General features: G+C 57.1%; 1 protein-coding gene across 1 annotated transcript in view; it reads left to right on the top strand.

Moving 5' to 3' along the window:
- Positions 1–5447: 5447 nt before the first annotated feature.
- Positions 5448–19822, top strand: part of MYO18B (myosin XVIIIB) — a 189498-nt gene continuing 175123 nt past the window's right edge. Inside the window, exons 1-9 of the mRNA XM_041003594.1 lie at positions 5448–5486; positions 6914–7072; positions 10686–11168; positions 12349–12415; positions 13368–13480; positions 14180–14356; positions 16671–16875; positions 17487–17629; positions 17766–17866. Of these exons, the coding sequence (XP_040859528.1) occupies positions 5448–5486; positions 6914–7072; positions 10686–11168; positions 12349–12415; positions 13368–13480; positions 14180–14356; positions 16671–16875; positions 17487–17629; positions 17766–17866 (1487 nt within the window). The remainder of the gene's footprint in view (positions 5487–6913; positions 7073–10685; positions 11169–12348; positions 12416–13367; positions 13481–14179; positions 14357–16670; positions 16876–17486; positions 17630–17765; positions 17867–19822) is intronic.

Below are 19822 nucleotides of genomic sequence, written 5' to 3'. Positions count from 1 at the left end.
GGCTTTACCCATTGGCATCAGAGGATCACAAAACGTATCCCTTCCTATCCTGGCACCCCTGGCCCACGGAGAGGGAAGGACCCCCCCAACTCCCCGTCACTGCCCCACAGCTCCCGAGGATGGCAGAGCCCAAGGTCTGACCTCTCCCCTGCCTTGCTGGGATGGCCACCTGTTGGCCCTAGGCATGCCCTACAGAACAGTACTCTACAGAATTCCTTTGAGAGGAATCTGCCCCCAACTTTCTCACCTGCAGCCTTTGGCTGTTGCCCAAGTGACATGGTGGCTTCCAGCTCCTTCAGAACAGTCACTCTTCCCTCCTCGTCCCTAGCCACAACCTGGAGTTCCCCCACCCTGTCCTGCCCAGCAGAAGGCCACAGCACAGGGTACTGTCAGAGCTCAGGTGGATTATAAATACCTGCATGCCGCTGTGCATGTTGCTGGCCAACAAGCCAGCAAGGACCTCTTACCCCCCTTTTCCACCCCTCTACTTCCATTTCTACTTCCACAACAAAGTGTTGCACTGAGAAAGATTCCAAGCTAAGCTTGGATTGAATGCAAGCTGTGATCGACTAGCTGTGCCTGCCATGGACACAGGCGGACGCAGGCGTGGTCAGGGGTGGCGTCTGTATCAAGTGTCTGCCATTTGCAGTCTGTCTAGTGCTTCTCCTTGCACCTGGAAGCAAAGAGCTCCCCTGACTATTCTGGGGGCACAAGTGCCCCTCCTAGGCACTTTCTGCTCCCTACTCAATTGTTGCCAAGAGCTGTGTCACCTTTAATACAGCAGTCATCCAAGTTTGTGGGGCTAATGAGATCAAAATTAAAATCTAGCTTCTGGGGCCTGGCATGATGGCTTAATGACTAAATCGTTGTCTTGCACGTGCTGGGATCCCATAGAGGCGCTGGTTTGTACCCCAGCTGCTCCATTTCCCATCCAGCTTCCTCCTTGTGGCCTGGGAATGCAGTGGAGGAGAACTCAAAAGTCTTTGGACCCTGCACACCTATGTGGCCACCCCTGGAGGCAGCATGGCCCCCAGGTGCTAGGGTACCACCTCTTTTCCCTGCTCCTCTCCAAGGCAGCTCTCTGCTTCTCCTGGGGGCAGCACCCAGGTTTAGCAGCTCCCAGAGTCTTCTCTTCCGGGCCTGAAATGATAGCAGAGGGAGCCATGGTCAGAACAGTGGAGGGGAGAGTGGGAACGCTGCCAGAGGGCACGCTGGGGAGAGGGGCTGGCTGACCAGCCTGTGGCTGCCCAAGCTGAGATACACGGAAAGCCTTCAGTCAATTCAGTAATGCAGGGAATGTGCATTAAAAAGCTATGTGTGGATTCCCAATGCGGGCTTGCCCATTAGTAAGCCCCTCTCGGGCTGAGTATTCTGAGTATTCTGAAACATGCTCCTGAAGGCCCTCTGATGTCTCACCACAGCACGGGCAAGGACCAGAGGCTGAAGATGTCTGAGAGGACTTGAAAAAGAGTCTATGGAAAAGTGAAATAAGCAAGAATAAGTTTATTTGAGGGCAAATATTTTATGAAATTCATGTGTAGATTTTTCATGATCTGCATTTTTCATGAATTTTTGAAGACCCTTGTAGACATGAATTTTTAAAAATTCTTGATACTAAAATAAATTTGGCTTTATTTATTTATTTGTTTTGAAAGGTAGAGAGAGAGAGAGAGAGAAAAAAAAAGAGAGAGAGAGAAAGAGAAAGAGAGATCTCTACTCAGCCCAGACGCATTTAATAGCCACGGTTTGGCTAGGGTGAAGCTAGGATTTTGGAACTCCTTCATGGGGTAAAGGGGATTGGACCACTCAAGCCATCTCCTGCTGCTTCCCAGGGTTCACAATAGCAGGAAGCTGCCATGGATAACAGAGCCGGGACTTGGACCCAGGCACTCCAGGAAGAAACGACTTCACCATGGCATCCAATGCTCACCAGGGGGGCAGGCGCTTGTGGCACAATGGGTAAAGCAGCTGCCCGATCCCGTATGGGTACTGACTGATGTCCCAGCTGCTCCACTTCTGATTCAACTCTCTGTAATGGCCTAGGAAAAGCAAGGGCGCATGGTCCTTGCTACCCACATGGGAAACCGGATAAAGTTTCTGGTTCTTAGCTTCACTGTGGCCATCTGGGGAGGAAAACACCATATAAGAGATCTCTCTTTCTCTGTGTCTTGCTCTCCCTCTGTAACTCTGGCCTTCAAATAAATATTTTTTTAAAAAATGCTCACCCAAGAAACTTCTTTTAATTCAATGTTTGCATGAACTGTCTAAAATTCCCTTATGTCTGAAGAGGCAAATGGACAGCTCTAGTTTGGGGCTCTCAGGTGGTGTCCCCCCTGCTCCCCTACCATCCTCTGCTTCTATGTTCCTGGCCTCCCATGAGATAGCTCTCTTGGCTCCATGACCAAGTTCACTGTCTTTTTTTTTTTTTAATTTTTATTGGAAAGGTGGATATACAGAGAGGAGAGACAGAGAGGAAGATCTTCTGTCCAATGATTCACTCCCCCAGTGAGCGCAACGGCTGATGCTATGCCGATCCAAAGCCAGGAGCCTCTTCAGGTTCCTCATGCGGGTGCAGGGGTGCAGGGTCCCAAAGCCTTGGGCTGTCCTCAACTGCTTTTCTGGGCCACAGGCAGGGAGCTGGATGGGAAGCGGGGCTGCTGGGATCAGAACCGGCGCCCATATGGGATCCCAGGCGTGCAAGGCGAGGACCTTAACCACTGCGCCACCGCGCCGGGTCCCCAAGTTCACTGTAAACAACCCTTTCTGTCTGCCTCCAGGGACCTTATGGGCTCACTGGGGAACCAGCTCTGACACGCACAGGCCAAATCCCAGTGAAGACCAAAGTGACCAGAGCTCAAACAGTGACTGGAGCTGTGCATCCTGAGGGCAAAGGGCAGGCAGATTGGGGGCAGGGTGGTGTTTGGGTATTGGAGCTGGAGGCTATCAGGAAATCCTGGAGGGTGGTGCAGACCGACACCCTCAAACAGTGAGTGGTGGACGTAAGAGCTTAGCACAGGCAAGGAATTCAGCTTCTACCATGGGCATGGTTGAGATGTGGACATCAATGTTAATATCAGAGATTCCAGACCCTTTAGGAATTTCAGGGCGCTGAGGCCTTGGAGATGTAAAGCTCTGTCTCAACACTTAGCACGGAATCATTCTCTTTAAATGTTGGTGAATTAGCATGTGCTGTGTCCTGGGGTCTCCAGGCCAGCCTTAACCACAGAGTCAAGTGCTAATGAAAATATACTTTGGAGCAGTTACCAGTGACCAAGCACCTGTTCTTCCATTCTACAGTGAGGAAAACTGAGGCCCAGAGAGCTTTCTGGGATCTTACGGAACATGACAAATGTTCTAACCCAGGCTGTGTGGATGACAGCTCAGGTGACAAGAGAGCCGTGCAGGGTAACAGCTGTGCTAAGGCCCCGTGGTGGGAGTGTGCTCAGACCGGTGCCCCCAGGGAGCCCAGTGAACCAGACACGGAGGGTCAGAGGGGACATTTCATAGGGCAGGGGCCTGTGAAGTGTCATGCTGTGAAGAATTGGGTGTTTCTTTTCTGAGACAGGTGGCTGACTGCCGTGTTGGGGCTGGACGTGGAGGAGTGTGGAGTGATGCCCCCATGGGGTCACTCAGATCTTGCTTAAGTCAATGGAAAACTGTTCCCAGCCATGTCTGGCTTTTGGCCTTGGCCTGATTTTTGCCCGCCTGCCTGAGCCCTCAGTGGGAGGAGACTTGAAGCTCTGTGCCAAGCACTGGGAGCGTTGAAGGCTTTCTTGAGGCAGGTGCATGTTTCAGGCCTGTAAGGGAACATGCTGATAAGAAGGCTTGATTAACCTCCTCGGGCGGGTTGACTTCTGGCACCCGGGGTCAGTGGGGCGGGCCTGGAGCCTTAGACAGTGAGAAACTGCCATAGAGGGAGGCCTGTGGTGGGCTCGGACCCTCTGGGACAGGCCAGACCACCCCAACAGAGTGCCAGGATTCCCTCTGGAGGCTCAGAACTGAAGGCGAGCCCTGGCACATAGCCGTGGCTCTGGCCAGGTGGCAGGTCACGTCAGGCCTATTCATAACTACTCAGGGGCGTAGCCTGTGACTCATGCCAAGGCCTGGCCGAGAGGACGGGTAGGGAGGTGTCTCTTGTCCACTTCTTGTCCTCAGCCCCTCCCTCTGGGTCATTGTCCAGCATGTTTGATAATGACAGCAACCTGGTCTTCTTTAAGATTGAAGACTTGACTCTTTGCACTTGGACATGTATCGGGGGTCTCTCCTAGGGCACATGATGCCCCTCAGTCAGGCAGTGCCCATTCTTGGAATTTCCGATGTTAGATTTTTTTTTTCTTTGTAACCCTTCACCTGCTGGGTGTTTGTTTAAGATTTATTAATTTTTATTGGAAAGACAGATTTACAGAGAGAAGGAGAGACAGAAAGAAAGATCTTCCATCCATTGGTTCACTCCCCAAGTGGCAACAATAGTCAGTGTCAAGCCAACCCAAAGCCAGCAGCCAGGAGCTTCTTCCAGGTCCCCCATGCAAGTATAGGATCCCAAGACCTTGGACTGTCCTCTACTGCTTTCTCAAGCCACAAGCAGGGAGCTGAATGGAAAGTGGAGCAGCTGGGACATGGACCAGTGCCCATAAAGGATGCCAGTGCTTGGAGATGGATAAGCCAACACACTGGCCACATGCTCAAGAGCATTGTCCATTTTGATAGGCAGCTGGGTGAATTTCACTCATGATGCGCTTGCATGATTATCTCTGAGAGCATAATACAGGACCATTCCAATGCTCCATTCTCCTAAGCACCTACCCAGGGTTTGGGGTGGGAATTTGGTGCAGTGGCTCTGCTTCTGGTTGGGATGCAGGCATCCCGTGTTGGAGCACCTGGGTTCTGTGCCCACCCCTGCATCTGACTCCAACTTTCTGGAATGTGGAGTCCGGGAGGCAGCAAGGAGTTGGGCTCCTGTCACCCAGTGGGAGACTTGGCTGGAGTTTCCAGCTCCTGGCTTTGGGATTTGGCTTGTCTGTTCCTGACCTTCTGATCAATCAAGGCATCACTAATGATTTGAGAAGTATGCAAATTAGATTGGCGTGGTCCTTTCATGAGAACTGCTGAGCGAGGTGGATGTTTTTCTGATTGTGGCTGTGGTGTTGTGAGAAGTCAGCATGCAGGGCCGGGAGAAGGCGTCGGGACGCACTGTCCACCCTGGGTCAGCAGCCCCCTTGCTGGCCTTATCCTTGCAGGAACAGAGGGCCAAGCTCACTCCTGGCTGTTGGGGTGGGAGCTGCAGGATGCTTGTGGAATAACCCCTCTCTTCTCCTGCGCTGCTTTTGGGTGTCAATCTCGTATCTGTGCACCTTGGGTGCCACATGGGTCCCCACAGCCACACCCTGTGCTGTCTTGCAGAGAGCTGAACCTCGTCTCACCATCTGCGCCCGTGGCACTGCCTCGACATGGCCATCTCATCGCGCCTCGCCCTGTGGGAGCAGAAGGCAAGTGCTGCTCACTCGGGGCTGGGGCGGGGGCTGCAGCCACAGGAATGGATTCCCTCCCGGCGGCTTGGGTGGCCTTTCCCATGGGTGAGGGCAGGGGAGGCTTGGACACCCAACTCTCCCTTCCATTGTCCCTTGGCCATGGCCTTCTCCATGAAGCAGGACACAAGTGATCATGGCCATCATTCCTCCCCTGGATGCTGGGGCCTCCTCCTGTGGGGTCCTAGCTGATGGCAGGGGAGTGATGGGTAGACCAGTTCTCCCATCTCAATGTTCCCGGTGGCTTGAGGTTATTGAGGCAGGAGCCATATGTGGCCAGCACAGGGGTAGGGAGCAGAGACAGAGATATTAATTGCTGAGTATGTACTATGGACGGGGGTCTCCATGGTCCCTGCCCTCGGCCACCATGGTGAACTGTAAACGGGATGATGATTTCATGATAAGCAGGCCACCTCTTGGCCGCACCCCATCCCTCCCAGACCAACCTGGGGGGGATGGTGAGGGAAGAGGCAGCGACTGGCACTGTGTGCCTTTAAACTTCATTCTTGCCCAAGAAGTGGGTTTTCATCCCACACCAGGAGAGGGGAGAGAAGTGAGGGGCTGTAGGGAGGCCACCTGCCCTGGCCTGGCCCTACCCTTTAAGTTCCTGGGTTGTTGCCTACATGGGCCAGCCTCACCCTGTGGCTGTAGCAGCTGGTCCCCTGGCCTTGCTTATCTCTCTTGGATTCCGTCTCTATCAGCTAGGCCACAGGGAGCAAGCCTTGGCTGGCCACGCTCAGAGAAGCTAGATAAAGAGGTTATTTTCAACCGCATGCAGCTCGTCCGTATCAAGCCGTGCTGCTTTGCTTCTTTCTCTCACCAGCAGTCACTGATTTGCAGGTGAAGGATACATGCCAGGTGGTCCCAGTCAACCCCACCCCACTTCAGCTTCCAGGGCTAGCAACTGCCTCGGTCTAGCCAGTTCTGACCTGACCACGTTCCCAGGGCAGGGTGGGGGTGTCCATCATGTGTTGGGGAGCCCCTGGTGAACATGACCTTGATTCATGACCATGGAGTGGCCACAGCCATGGGCTATGGGCTGGTGATAGGGGTGCAACTTTCTCTAAACCCTGGCTGCAAGCCTTGCCCTACTTTTCCATGTTCCTGGGACCCAGGAAGAGATTAAATAATTGACATATTACATTGCCTACCAACTGCGAGGGGACTTGTGACCACCTTCTTCTGGAACCTGGGAAAGACCTGGTCCCTCCAGAGGTCCAACTTCACCTCATAAGGACACTGACCTGGCTGCAGTCCTGCGGGCTGGTGCGGCCCTTTCTTTCACATTCTGTTTTCCATCTGCCATCCTGGGACCTCCCAGCAGCTTTTCCTCCCACTTTCGGAACTCTCTCCCCCTCTGCAACCCCTTTGTGCTTCTGTAAAAACAGATCCGAGAAGAGGATAAGAGTCCCCCGCCCTCGTCGCCCCCGCCCCTCTTCTCCGTCATCCCAGGGGGCTTCATCAGGCAACTGGTCCGGGAGACGGAAAAGGAATCCAAAGAGGCTAGACGGAGGAAGCAGGCGGCGCTCGCTTCTCCAGAACGAGAGGTAAGGGGCCAGGGGCCTCCCACCATCCACCCTGGAGCCTCAGGTCACCCACCCTGCCTTGGTTCCCGCCATCGTGGCTTTGAAGTGTGGAATGCTTCTCCCCGACCTGTAGTGCTCTCCTATGCTTCCTTCAAAACCCAGCTCCTCTAGCAAACCAGCACCGTCCTTCCTCTGAGGGGCGGTGAGCCCACCCTGCATGTCCTAAGTGCTGTTGACTTGGTAGTTATGGGACCACTCCTCGTTCTCGTCCTCCTGCTCACGATGTGACCAGGGATTCCCCAAGAACAACCGCGTCTTTCATTCAAGTCTGTATCCTGAGTTGTTCTCACAGTGCTTGGCTTAGAGTCAGAACAAAACAAATGTCTGATGAATGATGGCAGTGTGTGGCCGGTGAGGGGGGTCAGCTTCCTCCGCATTTTACAGACAGGAAAACCTACCTATTGCTTGAGAGGTGTTATTGGGCCACCGCTGTGTAAATAAAAAAGCTATTCAGTTGGTACTTGTCTGTTTCAGTTTGAAAGACCCTTCCTGTCCCTGCTGTGTCTTCAAAGGTCCCAAGTACCCGGCGTCTTCCACGGCCACCCAGTCCCCTCTCCCGAGTGCCTTGGAAAGGTCACCCAATCCAGTAACTGAAGGACTTGGTTCATACCCGATGTCCTTTCAGGAGTGCGTGTTGTCTGCCAGAAACTGAACTGTTCTAAGTAGCATTGCTGGGTTGAAGCGATGCTTGAATGCAATGCAGCCCAAACTCATCCCTGCTGGAGGCCAGGGCTATCCACCCCGCCCTCGTTTCTCCTCCAGCTCCTTGGCTGAGGAATCTGGGCCGGGCCATGAGGTTGGAGTTCGCCAGAGACAGGCTTGGAGCCCAGTGCAGTTGTTAAGGCAGAACTGGCATTTCTGACTGTCTCTGCAGCGCCCCCTTGAGGCTACAGCGCTGGGGCTACGAAACCTGGTGCTCTCAGGACTTGGAGCTGGCCTGAGTCCGGGGACCTCCGGGCTCCTCCTCCCGGCCCCTTCTTCAATTTGGGTTTTGCTCAGCTGGTCCCAGCTGTGCCTGCACCTGTCCAATGGCAGGGACTGTTGCATCAGATAAGTCCTCCAGCAGCTGTTGGGAGGTTCTCTTTCTTCCCCCTCAATAGCTCTCACCCCCACTGCGGCAGGCCCTTGGTGTGGGAGGGTGCCAGAGGGGGCAGGCTCTGTCACTGTCCCTGCCCCTGCCAGACTGAAAGTGGAAGTCGGGGCCAAGACCCCAGCAGGACACAGCGAGATCAGGGGGATGTTGTTTGCTGTATATTGTTCAGTACCAGACAGCGCTCTCATAGCTGTTCAAGGGCCCACTTGGCTCCGAGGCCTCAAGGCAGGTGGGTGAGTGGGACTGTCCCCAGTTATGAGAGATAACTGGAGACTGAGGCCCAGGCAAGACAACTGACTTTGCCAAAGCTACAAGTCCCAGCCGAGACAGAGAAACCAAAGTGAGAGGGAGAGAGGTGGGTGTAGGGAGTGAGGTGGTGGGGCTACCCTGAGGCTGCAAGCTCTGTTGGCATCTCTGATGACAAGTGGCAGATCCAGGGAAGAGGACAAGAGTGAGCTGTGATGGCCAGACCTGGAGGGACACTCAGAGCCAAGATGCAGGGTGGAATGACCTCAGATGTAACAGGTGGCAGGACCATGGTGCCAAGACAATCCTGGGTCTGGGAGCTGGCTGGAGCCAGGGGGGCAGGCAGAGGGAGGAGATATCTTGGGGCACAAGCAGCCCTGGTCAGTCCCTGCTGATCTCATGCCATCTCCCAGTCTCAGCTCAAACATGTCCTCTGATCCTTACAATAATTCTTGCATGTAGCTAGTAGAAGTCATCCACATTTCACAGGGAGGTAAACTGAGGCACAGGGAAGTGACTTCCTTTTCCTAAAAGTCTCTGGGGGGAAGCTGTGAAGAACCCCAGGGTGGGTGTTTGGGGCAGCAGTAGGCCCATCTATTGAATGCCAAGAAGAGCTGGGTTCTAGCTCTGGCCCTTCTCTTGGCCTGCTTTTATGCATCTATGGAATGGAAGGGCCTTGAGTTTCTTCTTGGCCCAGGAGATCCTCCACCGGCTAGGAAGGGAGCAGAAGAGACTAAGGGCTTTGTTGATCAAAGAGCCTAAAGAGGAGAATTCCTGAGGGTGTGTGTGTGTGTGCGTGTATGTGTGCGTGTATGTGTGTGTGTGTGTGTGTGTGCTGGGCAGGGGCGGGAAGCTGGGCATGGTTCTCTTGCTTGTCTCTACCCTGGGTTACTTGTTAAAAATAAGACACTGACTCACTTTTCCGAACGGTGTAGATGGAGCACTGAGACAGAGATGGGTGGAGCATTGCAGGTTCCCGTTCTCAGGCTCTGTCCAGCCCGGCCCTAGAAGGTCAGACTGACACCACGGGAGCACCAGCGGTGCCTAGTCCCGGAGTCCTCGGCTCTCACCCAGAGCCCAGCCCAGGGTAGCTGCAGCCGAGGTTTTGGGAGGGCAAGATCGTCAAGGTGGTTATGCCTTCCCCTACACCCCAGGAGATTGCAGCAAGGCCCAAAGACAGGGATGAGTAACTTCCGCATGGCTGCAAGGGCACTAGCCTTCCAGTCCCTGGACTTGGCACCCTGGCTTTGTCTTTGAGGTCACCCGAGACCCAGGCCTTCCTGGTGGTGGTTGGGTGGCAGATGGTGTGACCATGAGGGCTGGGGCTGATGGTGACGCTGGCTGGCCTTTGGGATGGACAGCCCTTAGGTCTCTGTCTGCAGGTGCGGTGGCCGAGCAGAGCCTGGGAGGTGTTGAGGTCATGGGGGCAGGCAAGCTTCAGGAAGGAGGATTGAGCAGGGCTGAATCTGGGGGTGTGGAAAGGGGTCAGGGGACATGTCCAGGTCAGGTGGGAAATGGAGGAAGAACCCAGGGCCAGAGTCTGGACCCTGCTGATGGAGTGGGCAGTGGGCTGGGGCCGGGACAGGGCAGCAGCAACAGCATTGCAGTATAGTCTGACAACCCACACCTTTTCTTAGATAACACTTGGCCAGTCAGGTGATCCCGCCCTGTCCGAAGGGAAGACCAAAGCTGAGAGAGGACAGGTGACGTGGAAGGTGTTGGGGGACATGACAGGAATAGATGCTGGCCCTGAGTTCAGGGGGAACCGAGGCAGAAGGCATTCACAATACCAACCACCAGTCAGCACCAACCATACTTAATCATTGTCACATCTGCTGAGGGCTCCCTGTCTGCTTGGCTCAGTGTCTGGGCTCACCAGTCCCCAGTCCTCACAGCCACCCTGCCCCAACAGACCCTTACGGAATCAGATGAAAGCTATGAAAGCACGCAACTACACGAGTACAGCGAGTTGCATGTTCCTGACCAGGAAGCAGGTTCAGAGAAGGAATATGCCTGCCCCGAGGCCACACAACTGCAGAGTGGCACCGTCGGGCCCTGCACTTGCTTGTACTTGGCCTCCAAGTGCCCCACTCCTGCTGCGTCCTTTGGCCTTGAGCTTGGTGGTTTGGCCCGGCCTGGCGCTTTAAAAAGGACTTTAGGCTGGACGAGGGGGTGGGAGGTGAGGTAAGAGCAAGTCAGTAAGCAGTCATGCCTGACTGTCCCTTCTTCTCCCAGACCCCGGAAGTCCCTGCCAGCCAACCGAAGAGCAAGTCCAGCAGTGACAGCAAACCTGGAGGCCCCCAGCTCACCCAGGATGGGCAGCCAAAGTCTCCCCAGAGCACAGACATTCCGGCCACAGAGAGCCAGGGTGCCGGCAGCTCGGACCCCGCCCTGAGGACCAGCATGAATGGCGAGAAGCCACAGGAGTCTGGTCCTGGGGGGACCCCCACCAAAAGGACGCTGCCGGTCAGGAGGGGCGTGAGGAGGGGCGACGTGCTGCTGATGGTGGCCAAGCTGGACCCGGATGCAGCCAAGCAGGTGCAGCCACAGGATGCCCCACCTGCAGCCACAGACCCTGGAGGGGGAGCCAAGGGGGAAACCCCACGGACTAGCCCTGTGGCTTCGGCCCCGAAGACTGACAAGACCCAAGCTGGGGTTTCTGGGGACTCGGGTCAAGGGTCAAAAGGCGAGAGGGGTCCAGGACTCGGGGGCAAAGGGGTTGGAGCTCCCCAGGCTAAAGGGGGTGAACCCCATGGCACAGAGGGGCCGGGAGCCAAACCCCAAGCCCAAGAGTCAGGAGAGAGGGCACGATTAGTGACAGCACAGAAGGAAGGAGGAGGGGACCCTACCAGCAAGACTGCCAAGGGGACCCTTTCCAAAGGTGCAGGTGGCAAAGAGAAGCTCACGGGGCCCCCAGTCCAGGCAAGAAAGTGGGGAGGGTCCCTAGGCAGAAGGACCAGGGGGGACAGTGTGCAGGGTAAGAAGGACAGAGCAGGTGAGGCTCCAGAGAAGGTGGGCCAGGCGCAGGGGCAGGCTGGTGAAGTGCCCAGAGTGATGGAGAAGGAGGGGCAGGCAGGTGGGCCCCGGGAGGAGCTGGGAAAGGGGCCATGCGCCCCGAGCCAGGCAGGAGAAGCAGGGGCAGCCCAGAGTGACGCAGTGGCAGAAGGCCAGAAAGTCTCCAAGGACGGGGTGTCCAGGGGGGAGTCCCCAGGGGCAGCCAGGAGGGAGGGCCAGCCCCAGTGTCAAGGACAGGCTACAGAGGAGGCCTGCCCAGGAGTGGAGGAAGCGGCTGAGACCCAGCCAGCAGAGCAGCAGCCAGCAGCTCGGGAGGAGGCCACCCCAGGGCCTCTGGTGCAGATGCAGAGCCAGCAGGGGCCAGCCTTGCAGGGGGCGGACACAGGAGGCCAGAGTGGAGGAACTTCAGACCAGGTGAGCCGGCTATAGGTGCGGGAGGGCATGGCCGACTCTGCCCCTGGGGTGGGCCGCCCAGAGGTAGGGATAAGCAGGAGTGGGGCGGGGGGTGGTCTGCACCTGTCCACAGGGTGAGGGGAGGGTCCCCGAATGAGCTCTCCCCTCGCGGTGACACCACAGCACAAAATGGAAATGCTGATTTGTAGCCCCCCCCACCCCACTGCCATAGAGGAGGTTCCCTTCTAGAAGCCCTGCCGTCCAGTCCATCCCCCACCCCAGGAGAGGGCCTGTGAATCTGCATGTCACATCAACACACAGCTGTCCTCTCAGGAGCTGCTCCTGTGTGCTGGCCCCAGGCCACTAAGCAACTCCCAGTACCGGGGTGGGTGGTCGGCAGGCAGGCAGGCAGGCGGTCAGCCTGCAGCTGGGGTGGGGAGGTTGGGCGAGGGGGGCTGTACTCACTGACCTCCCTGGCTGCCTCCTCCAGATCCCGGAGGACAAGTGGTACGAGGCGGAGAAGGTGTGGCTGGTTCAGAAGGACGGGTTCACTCTCGGTAATGGAGGCAGGGCGTGGGCTCTGGAGTGGGGTGGGGGGCTAATCTCCTCGTCCTGTACCTGCTGTGGCTGCTGCTGCTGCTGCTGGGGCCCTGGCACTGGCTGGGAGGGGAGTGTGTGCTTGAAGGGCAGCTGAGGCCACCAGCCTGAGAAAGCTGATGGAAATCGGGCCTGTTAGTAAAGTGACTTTTGCAACTCCCGAGCGGCCAGGAGCTGGGGCTTGCGCAGCTAGGGGGTGCTAGGGGTACCTCGCAGCAGCCCATGCTAGTCGATGGGCGGCGGCCGTGATGACCGAGAGGTAAGTCTGAAAGATCTCACTCAGTGTCCATCCAGGGAATGTCGGTGGATTAGTGAGGTCTGTCACGGGCGCAGAAAGCGGAAGCATCAGCTCCCAGGTCCTTCCCTGGCGCTGCGGGTCTGGGTTAAGATGGCTCTGAGTGCCTGCACCCTCCAGGGGCCCGCTCTGGGCCTGGCACCGGGCATTTCTCTGGGGGCACGGGTCAGAACCTCCCGTGTGGGCAGTGGGTGAGTGTGTGGGGGCGTCACTGCTCCCGGACCTGCTTCCAGCCCGGCTGAGAGCCTCTCTGCTCAGCTCCTCTCCCTTCCTTCTTCTTCCCTGTCCCCTCTTCTCTCTCCCTCCCCCTCCCTTCCCTTCCTCCCTCTCTCTGCTCCCTCCCCCTCCCCTCTCTCTCCCCTCCCCTCTCCCTCCCCTCTCCCTCCCCTCTCCCTCCCCTCTCCCCCCCCTCCCCTCTCCCTCCCCTCTCCCTCCCCTCTCCTCCCCCTCCCCTCTCCCTCCCCCTCCCCCCTCCCTCCCCTCTCCCTCCCCTCTCCCTCCCCTCTCCCTCCCTCTCCCCTCTCCCTCCCCCCTGGTTTTCCTCCTCCCCTCTCTTCTCCAAACTCCTTCTGCCCTACCTTCTCTCCCTCATTTCTTTCTCTGGCCTGTCTGTCCAGCCACGGTGCTAAAGCCGGATGAGGGAACGGCAGATCCACCTGCTGGCAGAGTGAGACTTCGCATCGATGGGGACCACACCACCGTGGAGGTGGCCGAGGAGCAGGTGCACCCGGTGAGTGCCCGGCCAGCAGCCGTGCCCTGCAGGGGAGGTTTCGGGAAGGACTCCCTTGGAACCTGTTATCCCGCAGGGAAATTTGTTGCAGAATGTATTTTCCTTTTCACTCTGGCTGCCAGGGATCTTAACCCTGGGTTCCACTGTCCTGTTGTTTGGTGTTTTTAAGCCAGCATTTTGCCCTGCATTATATTTCCTGCCCTGCTCCTCCCCTGCTCCCCAGGTTACTAACTGAGACATCTCCTTTCTGGCTCATCTGCCTCACCAACCATCCTCTCTGCCCACCCCCCGCCCGCCCATCTTAGAGGTGCCGGCACTTTGTAGAAGCCCAGGGCCCTGGCAAGGAAGTCTGACTCTTAAGATGGCTTAAGCTGGCCCCAGACCCCAGGGCGACAGGCCCAGAACATTCCAGGGAGCTGGGCAGAATGATAGGATGCCTCTTAGCACAGGTGTCCCTGGCAGAGCGTGTGTGTGTGTCCCTGTGTATGTGTGTCTACAGATCTGTGTGTGTCTGTGTGTGTGAGCATGTGTGTGTGCAAATGGGCGAGATGCTATGCATATGTGTGTACATGTCTGTGCATGAATGGGAGAGCGTGCAGGAGACAGTGTGTCTGTGCATGTGTGCGGGGCTGTGTGTGAGGTGGTGGAGTGCCCCGGGGGAGGGCGCAGAGGCCCATGGAGTCCTGTGGTGGTTTGCAGGCCAACCCTCCTGAGCTGGACCAGGTGGAGGATCTGGCCTCTCTGGTCAGCATCAACGAGTCCAGCGTGCTGCACACACTCCTGCAGCGCCACCGTGCGCGCCTGCCGCACACCTGCTCGGGGCCCGACCTCATCGTTCTGCAGCCCCGGGGGCCCGCGTCACCCTCTGCAGGGAAGGTGAGGTGGGGCACTGGGGACGGGAGGGGATGGGTGGGGGTGGCGGGGAAGGGACTCTGCAGGTGGAGGGGAGTGGGAGCCACCCATAGTAGCGGGGGAGGGAACACTGAACACCGCCAGCCTTTCATCAGACTCTGTTTCAAGCACCTTTGTGTATGAACTCCATGCATTCTGCGTTCCACATCCACCTGAAAATGCAGGGGCTGTGGTGTCAGGTGGGTGTGATACTTAAGGCCCCGCGTTGATCTTTCCTGGGAAGTGCAGAAATACTTTAGGCTTTCTGCGCTCCCTGGTGGAAAGACTTGGAGCTGCATTTGAATCCCTGGAACCCTGCCCTTCATCCATCCATCCATCCATCCATTCATTCATTCTTTCTTTCTTTTGGATCTGGGATCTCCTTCAGGTCAGGTACAGGAAAGAAACAGTCGCAGGCCAACCCACAAGCCTTCACATACAGCCTCCGTTCCAAGGGTGTGAGGGGAAGCAGGTTGTAGACCACACAGACAGCACAGGTTACCATGGGTGCCTGGGATGGGGTTACACCAGGCTTTCCCACGCGGTGGAGGAGACGTGGAAAGGGGGCAGAATGGAGTCCAGGAGACCATCAGTGAGCAGATTCCCAGTTGTGCGTGGCTGTGAGAAAACCCAGAGAAATTGTGGTGCATTCCTGGCCTCCGTCACATCTAGACTCACCCACTCCTGGTCCCTAAGTTGTCCTAAATCCACCGAAGCGGAGACAGTGGTCCTGCACCCCCAAGACTGTTCTACCCCAGGCCAACCCAGCTTGTCCCTCCTGGCTGTCCCTGCTGAGGTCCTGGGAGGACCCCAGGAGCCCTGGTGGCTGGGATGTGACTGTGTCTTCTGGCCCTGCTGTAAGGGCCCCTCTGACTCCTTGGAGAACAGGTTTTTGCAGCCCCTGACCATGAGTGGGAGTCCTTACTGGCCATCCTGGATGGAATACAGGTGCAGGGTTTGAGGTAACCCCTGAAATCCCTGAATGCTCCCCTCAACCCCTGTGTTTCTCCATTCTCCCGATTCTTCTGCTGAGCCAACCTCCAATTCCTCTAAATGGCCACCAGGTGGCAGCACAGCCCTACACCCGAGGCCGGGACTGGCCCCACTTTGAAGATGGGTCCAGTGGCTTCAGGGCAGGGCCCAGGTGTGTGCCTGAGAGCCTGAAGGTGTTTGTGGGTATGGGCCTGGGTGGGCACACGTGTTCCTGAGAGCATCCATGCGTTCATGTGTGCAGTAACACATGCACACCTGTGGGTGTGGCCCTCAGGTACAGCCTCCATTCCAGGGGTGTAGGGGGAAGCAGGTTGTAGACCACGTGGACTTACGCCTCTCCTGCTGGGGTCCGGTGGCCGGACTGTACTGCGTGTCATCTTCTACACCACAGAGCCTTTAAGGCTGGCTGGCATCGCGGTGGCCAGCTGCTGTTTATTCCTTGATGGACACGCAGAGTCACTGAGCAGCTCTCAGGGTGACCAGTTGTCTCGGTTTTGTAGGGGGTGGGGGTGGCAGGGTGACCAGTTGTCTCGGTTTGCATGAGCTCAGTCTCACGTGGTTGTCCACTGGCTGAGAGATGTGAATTGGGTCATTTCTGGTGTCTGGTGATTTTGTGTGTATTTAGTATAACCGACGACACAGGGGTGGTTATTCTTATTTTTTAACGATCACGCACTTGCGGGGCTGCAGGGCCGTGCTGCGAGTGTGCGTCCCACACCTGCTTCAGGGACACACCCAGCCTTCCCACGAGTGTGGTCCGGGACTTGCAGAGGCTGCGTGGCTGACTGTGCCGACAAGAGGTCTCAGTCCATCCAGTGATGTCTCCATGGGGTCGGCAAGGGTTTCTTTCATGTCCTTTGGGGGAAGGTGGTACCTCCTGTCGGGGGAGTCCGCTCCATGCCACACATCCCTTGGATCTTCCTTCTGTGTGAGGAAGGATGAATGCAAGGGCTTCGGGTGTCACCTACGTCTGTCCTGGGACGTTCACAGCACACACGCCACTCACTCCTGGGCCCTGCCATTCCCTCTTTCCGTGACAGACATCACTAATCGATCCTGCCTGCCATCTCTCCCAGCTGTGGCTGCCCAGTGATTCAACAGGGCAGAGGTGGGACTCAGACGAGGCATGGGATGCCTGTGGGGCTAACAGGGACCTCTGGGCATGCCCTCCTCCCACCCCCGGCAGGCTGGACTCCTCCCAGCAGCCTGCTGAGATTTCTTTGATGAGCTAGCAATCAGATGGCAGCTGGGTCAGGGTGGGGTAGGGGAGGGTTGAAGGCTGAAGCTCCCCCCCTTCTTCCTGCAGGTGCCCATGTCCAGGGGCCGCTGGGGTCCCTCGCAGGCCCACGTGGCCTCCCTGGCCCAGCGGGCATACTGGGCGCTGCTGAGTCAACGGCGGGACCAGAGCATCGTGGCCTTGGGCAGGAGTGGCGCTGGGAAGACCACCTGCTGTGAGCAGGTGCTGCAGCACCTGCTGGAGCTGGCCGGCAGTGTGGACGGCAGGGTGTCAGGTGCGGTGGGAGAGAGGCAGAAAGCGGAGAATGGGGGGCTGCCCTTCCCGCGTCTGCTCAGTTGAGTCGTTGCTGAGCACCGGAGGTGTACAGACCCCTCTCTTGTGGCCAGTCAGGGCACCACGCCTCGTTGGGATCGGAGAAAGATGTTGTTTCCTCCAACCCTGGAGATCTGTCTGCGGAGTCATCGCCAGGGCAGACACATTGGGAGGTTGTCTGAGTCGAAGAGGGCGGATCTAAGACTGGGAGGAGATGGACCATGTGCCCCTGGGGCAAAGCGTGCTTGTGCAGTGTGCAACCTGCTGAACTGAACTGAACAGGGGCCGGAAGGGCAGGGCCAGCCCTCGTGGGGAGCTAGGGAGGGGGAGCCGAGCTGTGTGCACTAGGGGCCCTTTCAGACATTCCCTGGAAGATGGCAATCACGCAGAAAGCATACGTGAATTTCAGGTTGGTTTTGCACCTAAATCCGTGCCTCTAGTCAGTTTCCCACGAACTTTCCGAAACTCCCCTGGATATGTCACATGTGAGCATCCCGCACATGGTTAGGGCACGTCATGGGAGGGGCCAGGCTGGGGGTGACGTCTTGCCCTGTACCCCTCGCCCCTCCCCAGTGGAGAAGATCCAAGCCACCTTCACCGTCCTGCGGGCCTTCGGCTGTGTGGCCACGGGCCAGAGTCGCGCTGCCACCCGCTTCGCCATGGTGATGTCCCTGGACTTCAATGCCACTGGCCGAGTCACGGCTGCTCAGTTGCAGGTGAGACCCCGAGGGCATGGTGGTGGTCCTGGGGGCTGCCACACCCCAGGCGGGACCCACTGAGGACTCTGATAATTGAGATGGAAGAAAGGACTGCTAGGTTTTGAGCAGGGGACCCCATCTTCTCCCCCTGCAGACAATGCTCCTGGAAAAGAGCCGGGTGGTGAGGCAGCCGGAAGGGGAGGGGAACTTCGAAGTTTTCTCACAGATGCTGGCTGGGCTGGACCTGGACCTCAGGTGAGTGTGGGGTGGGAGTACGGGGGGTGGGGAGAGGCCGTGACGGTGGAGGGCTGGGAGAGACATGACACCTGTTTTCTGGGGGGGTTTGGGTCTGGCTTCTGCCACTCCCTGCTCCCACCATTACCCCAAGGTGAGGGGACGTAGAGCCCAGTGGTTAGGGACCTGGCCCGTTCCTGAGGATGCCTGGGAACACAGGGCTGTGGGCTGGGAGCCCTTGGCCACGTGCCGTCCGCTCTGAGCTTCAGGTTCAGGCTGTGTGAAGTGGGCATGAAAGTGTGAACAGACCACGCACACCTGGCCGTTTGTAAGCGCTGTGGTGCTTGGGTCTTGGTGGCCATGGTGGTGACACAGGGTCTGACCGACAGAGACAGTCGCCCCCACGTCTTTCAGAAATTTCTGAACTTTGTGGGAGCAGCAGGGGAGCAGTGAGCAGGGCGGTCAGGCGAGCCTCATCTCAAAGGGCTTCCCTGGGGGTGTGGCTTGGGGCGTCCATGCGGCATCCATGGGCAGGTGTGGCTTCCTGTCTTCCAGCCTCAGTTGCCATGTGGTCACTTGGGGTGCTCCTCTTTGTCCCCCCCATTGTAGCATTTGCATTCACTCCTTCCCCCCATCCCATACTGAGGCTGTGAGGCCCTCATGGCACGTGAGAGCAGACACTCCTGGTTTCCTCAGTGGGATCAACTCAGCTGTTCCTCTAAAAGAGTCTTCAGAACCTCGATGGAAGAACTTGACCTGGAGTTGTGCAGTGGCTGCAGCCACAGGCTCTGAGCCAGGCTGCCCTGCCTGGCTGGCTGTGTGGCTTCCGGCTGATGACACCGGTCAGCAAGCCTCACCATTGTCACCTGGGAAATAGTGGGACGTGGCATGACATGGGTACAGCACAGCTATGATATATATGTCATGGTTGTAACGGGTGCTACAGGGTTGTGACCTGGACATGACATGGAGTGACATATGTGTGTGCCACTGATGGTGACATGGATGAGACATGGTGTGACACAGGTATAACATGGGTGTGACACGATTGTGACCTGCTATGACATGGGAGAATGCCAATTTTACAGATGGGACAAAGTAAGTCTCAGGAGAAGGGAAACATGTTATCTGCTAGGAGGCAGGGCTGGAGATGGACCAGAAACCTCCCTGGTAAAGGTCATTCCAGGACAGGAGGCAGAGGCGAGGGGGGATGTGAGCTTTTTTTTTTTTAAGATTTATTTTATTTATTTTTATTGGAAAGTTAGTTATACAGAGAGGAGGAGAGACAGAGAGGAAGATTCTCTGTCCAATGATTTACTCCTCAAGTGACCACAATGGCCAGAGCTGAGCAGATCCAAAGCCAGGAGACAGAAGCCTCCTTTGGGTCTCCCACGTGGGTGCAGGGTCCCAAGGCTTTGGGCCGTCCTCGACTGCTTTCCCAGGCCACAAGCAGGGAACTGGATAGGAAGCAGGGCTGCTGGGATTAGAACCCGTGCCCGTATGAGATCCGGCATGTGCAAGGCAAGGACTTTAACTGCTAGGCTGTAGCGCTGGGCCCAGCTGTGAGCTTTAGAGAGAACCTAGGGAGCTGGGATACTGAGGGGTGGGTGGGAAGTAGTGCATAAGCCCTGCCTCCCAGGACCCTGGGTTTGCCTACAGTGTGGCTGTGGGTGGGCTCCAGGGTGCTGTAGTGAGGAACGTGTGCTGGGGGTGGGAGCAGGGGGCGGTCCTGCCTGCCTGCATCTCCTTGGAGTGGATGGGGAACCTGCAGACCCCACCCTTCGGGAACCTGCAGGGGAACACTTGGCAGGGCTACAGGTTGAGGCCAGAGAGGGTGTGAGTGACAGGGCAACAGCGAATGGACTGTGGGGAGGGGCGGGGCATAAGGATTGTTAGTTGGGAAGGCTTGGGCAAGGCCTTGGTACTTGGCGTCCTGCAGGTTGCTGTCAGGAGCACTCCTGGAAAAGAACGCACAGT

This window comes from Ochotona curzoniae, unplaced genomic scaffold (assembly GCF_017591425.1).
Source record: "Ochotona curzoniae isolate NIBS_2020 unplaced genomic scaffold, NIBS_Ocur_1.0 scaffold_274, whole genome shotgun sequence".
NCBI classification, from domain to species: domain Eukaryota; kingdom Metazoa; phylum Chordata; class Mammalia; order Lagomorpha; family Ochotonidae; genus Ochotona; species Ochotona curzoniae.
The sequence above is the reverse complement of the archived record's forward strand: the minus strand, read 5'-3'. Positions and strand labels throughout refer to the sequence as shown.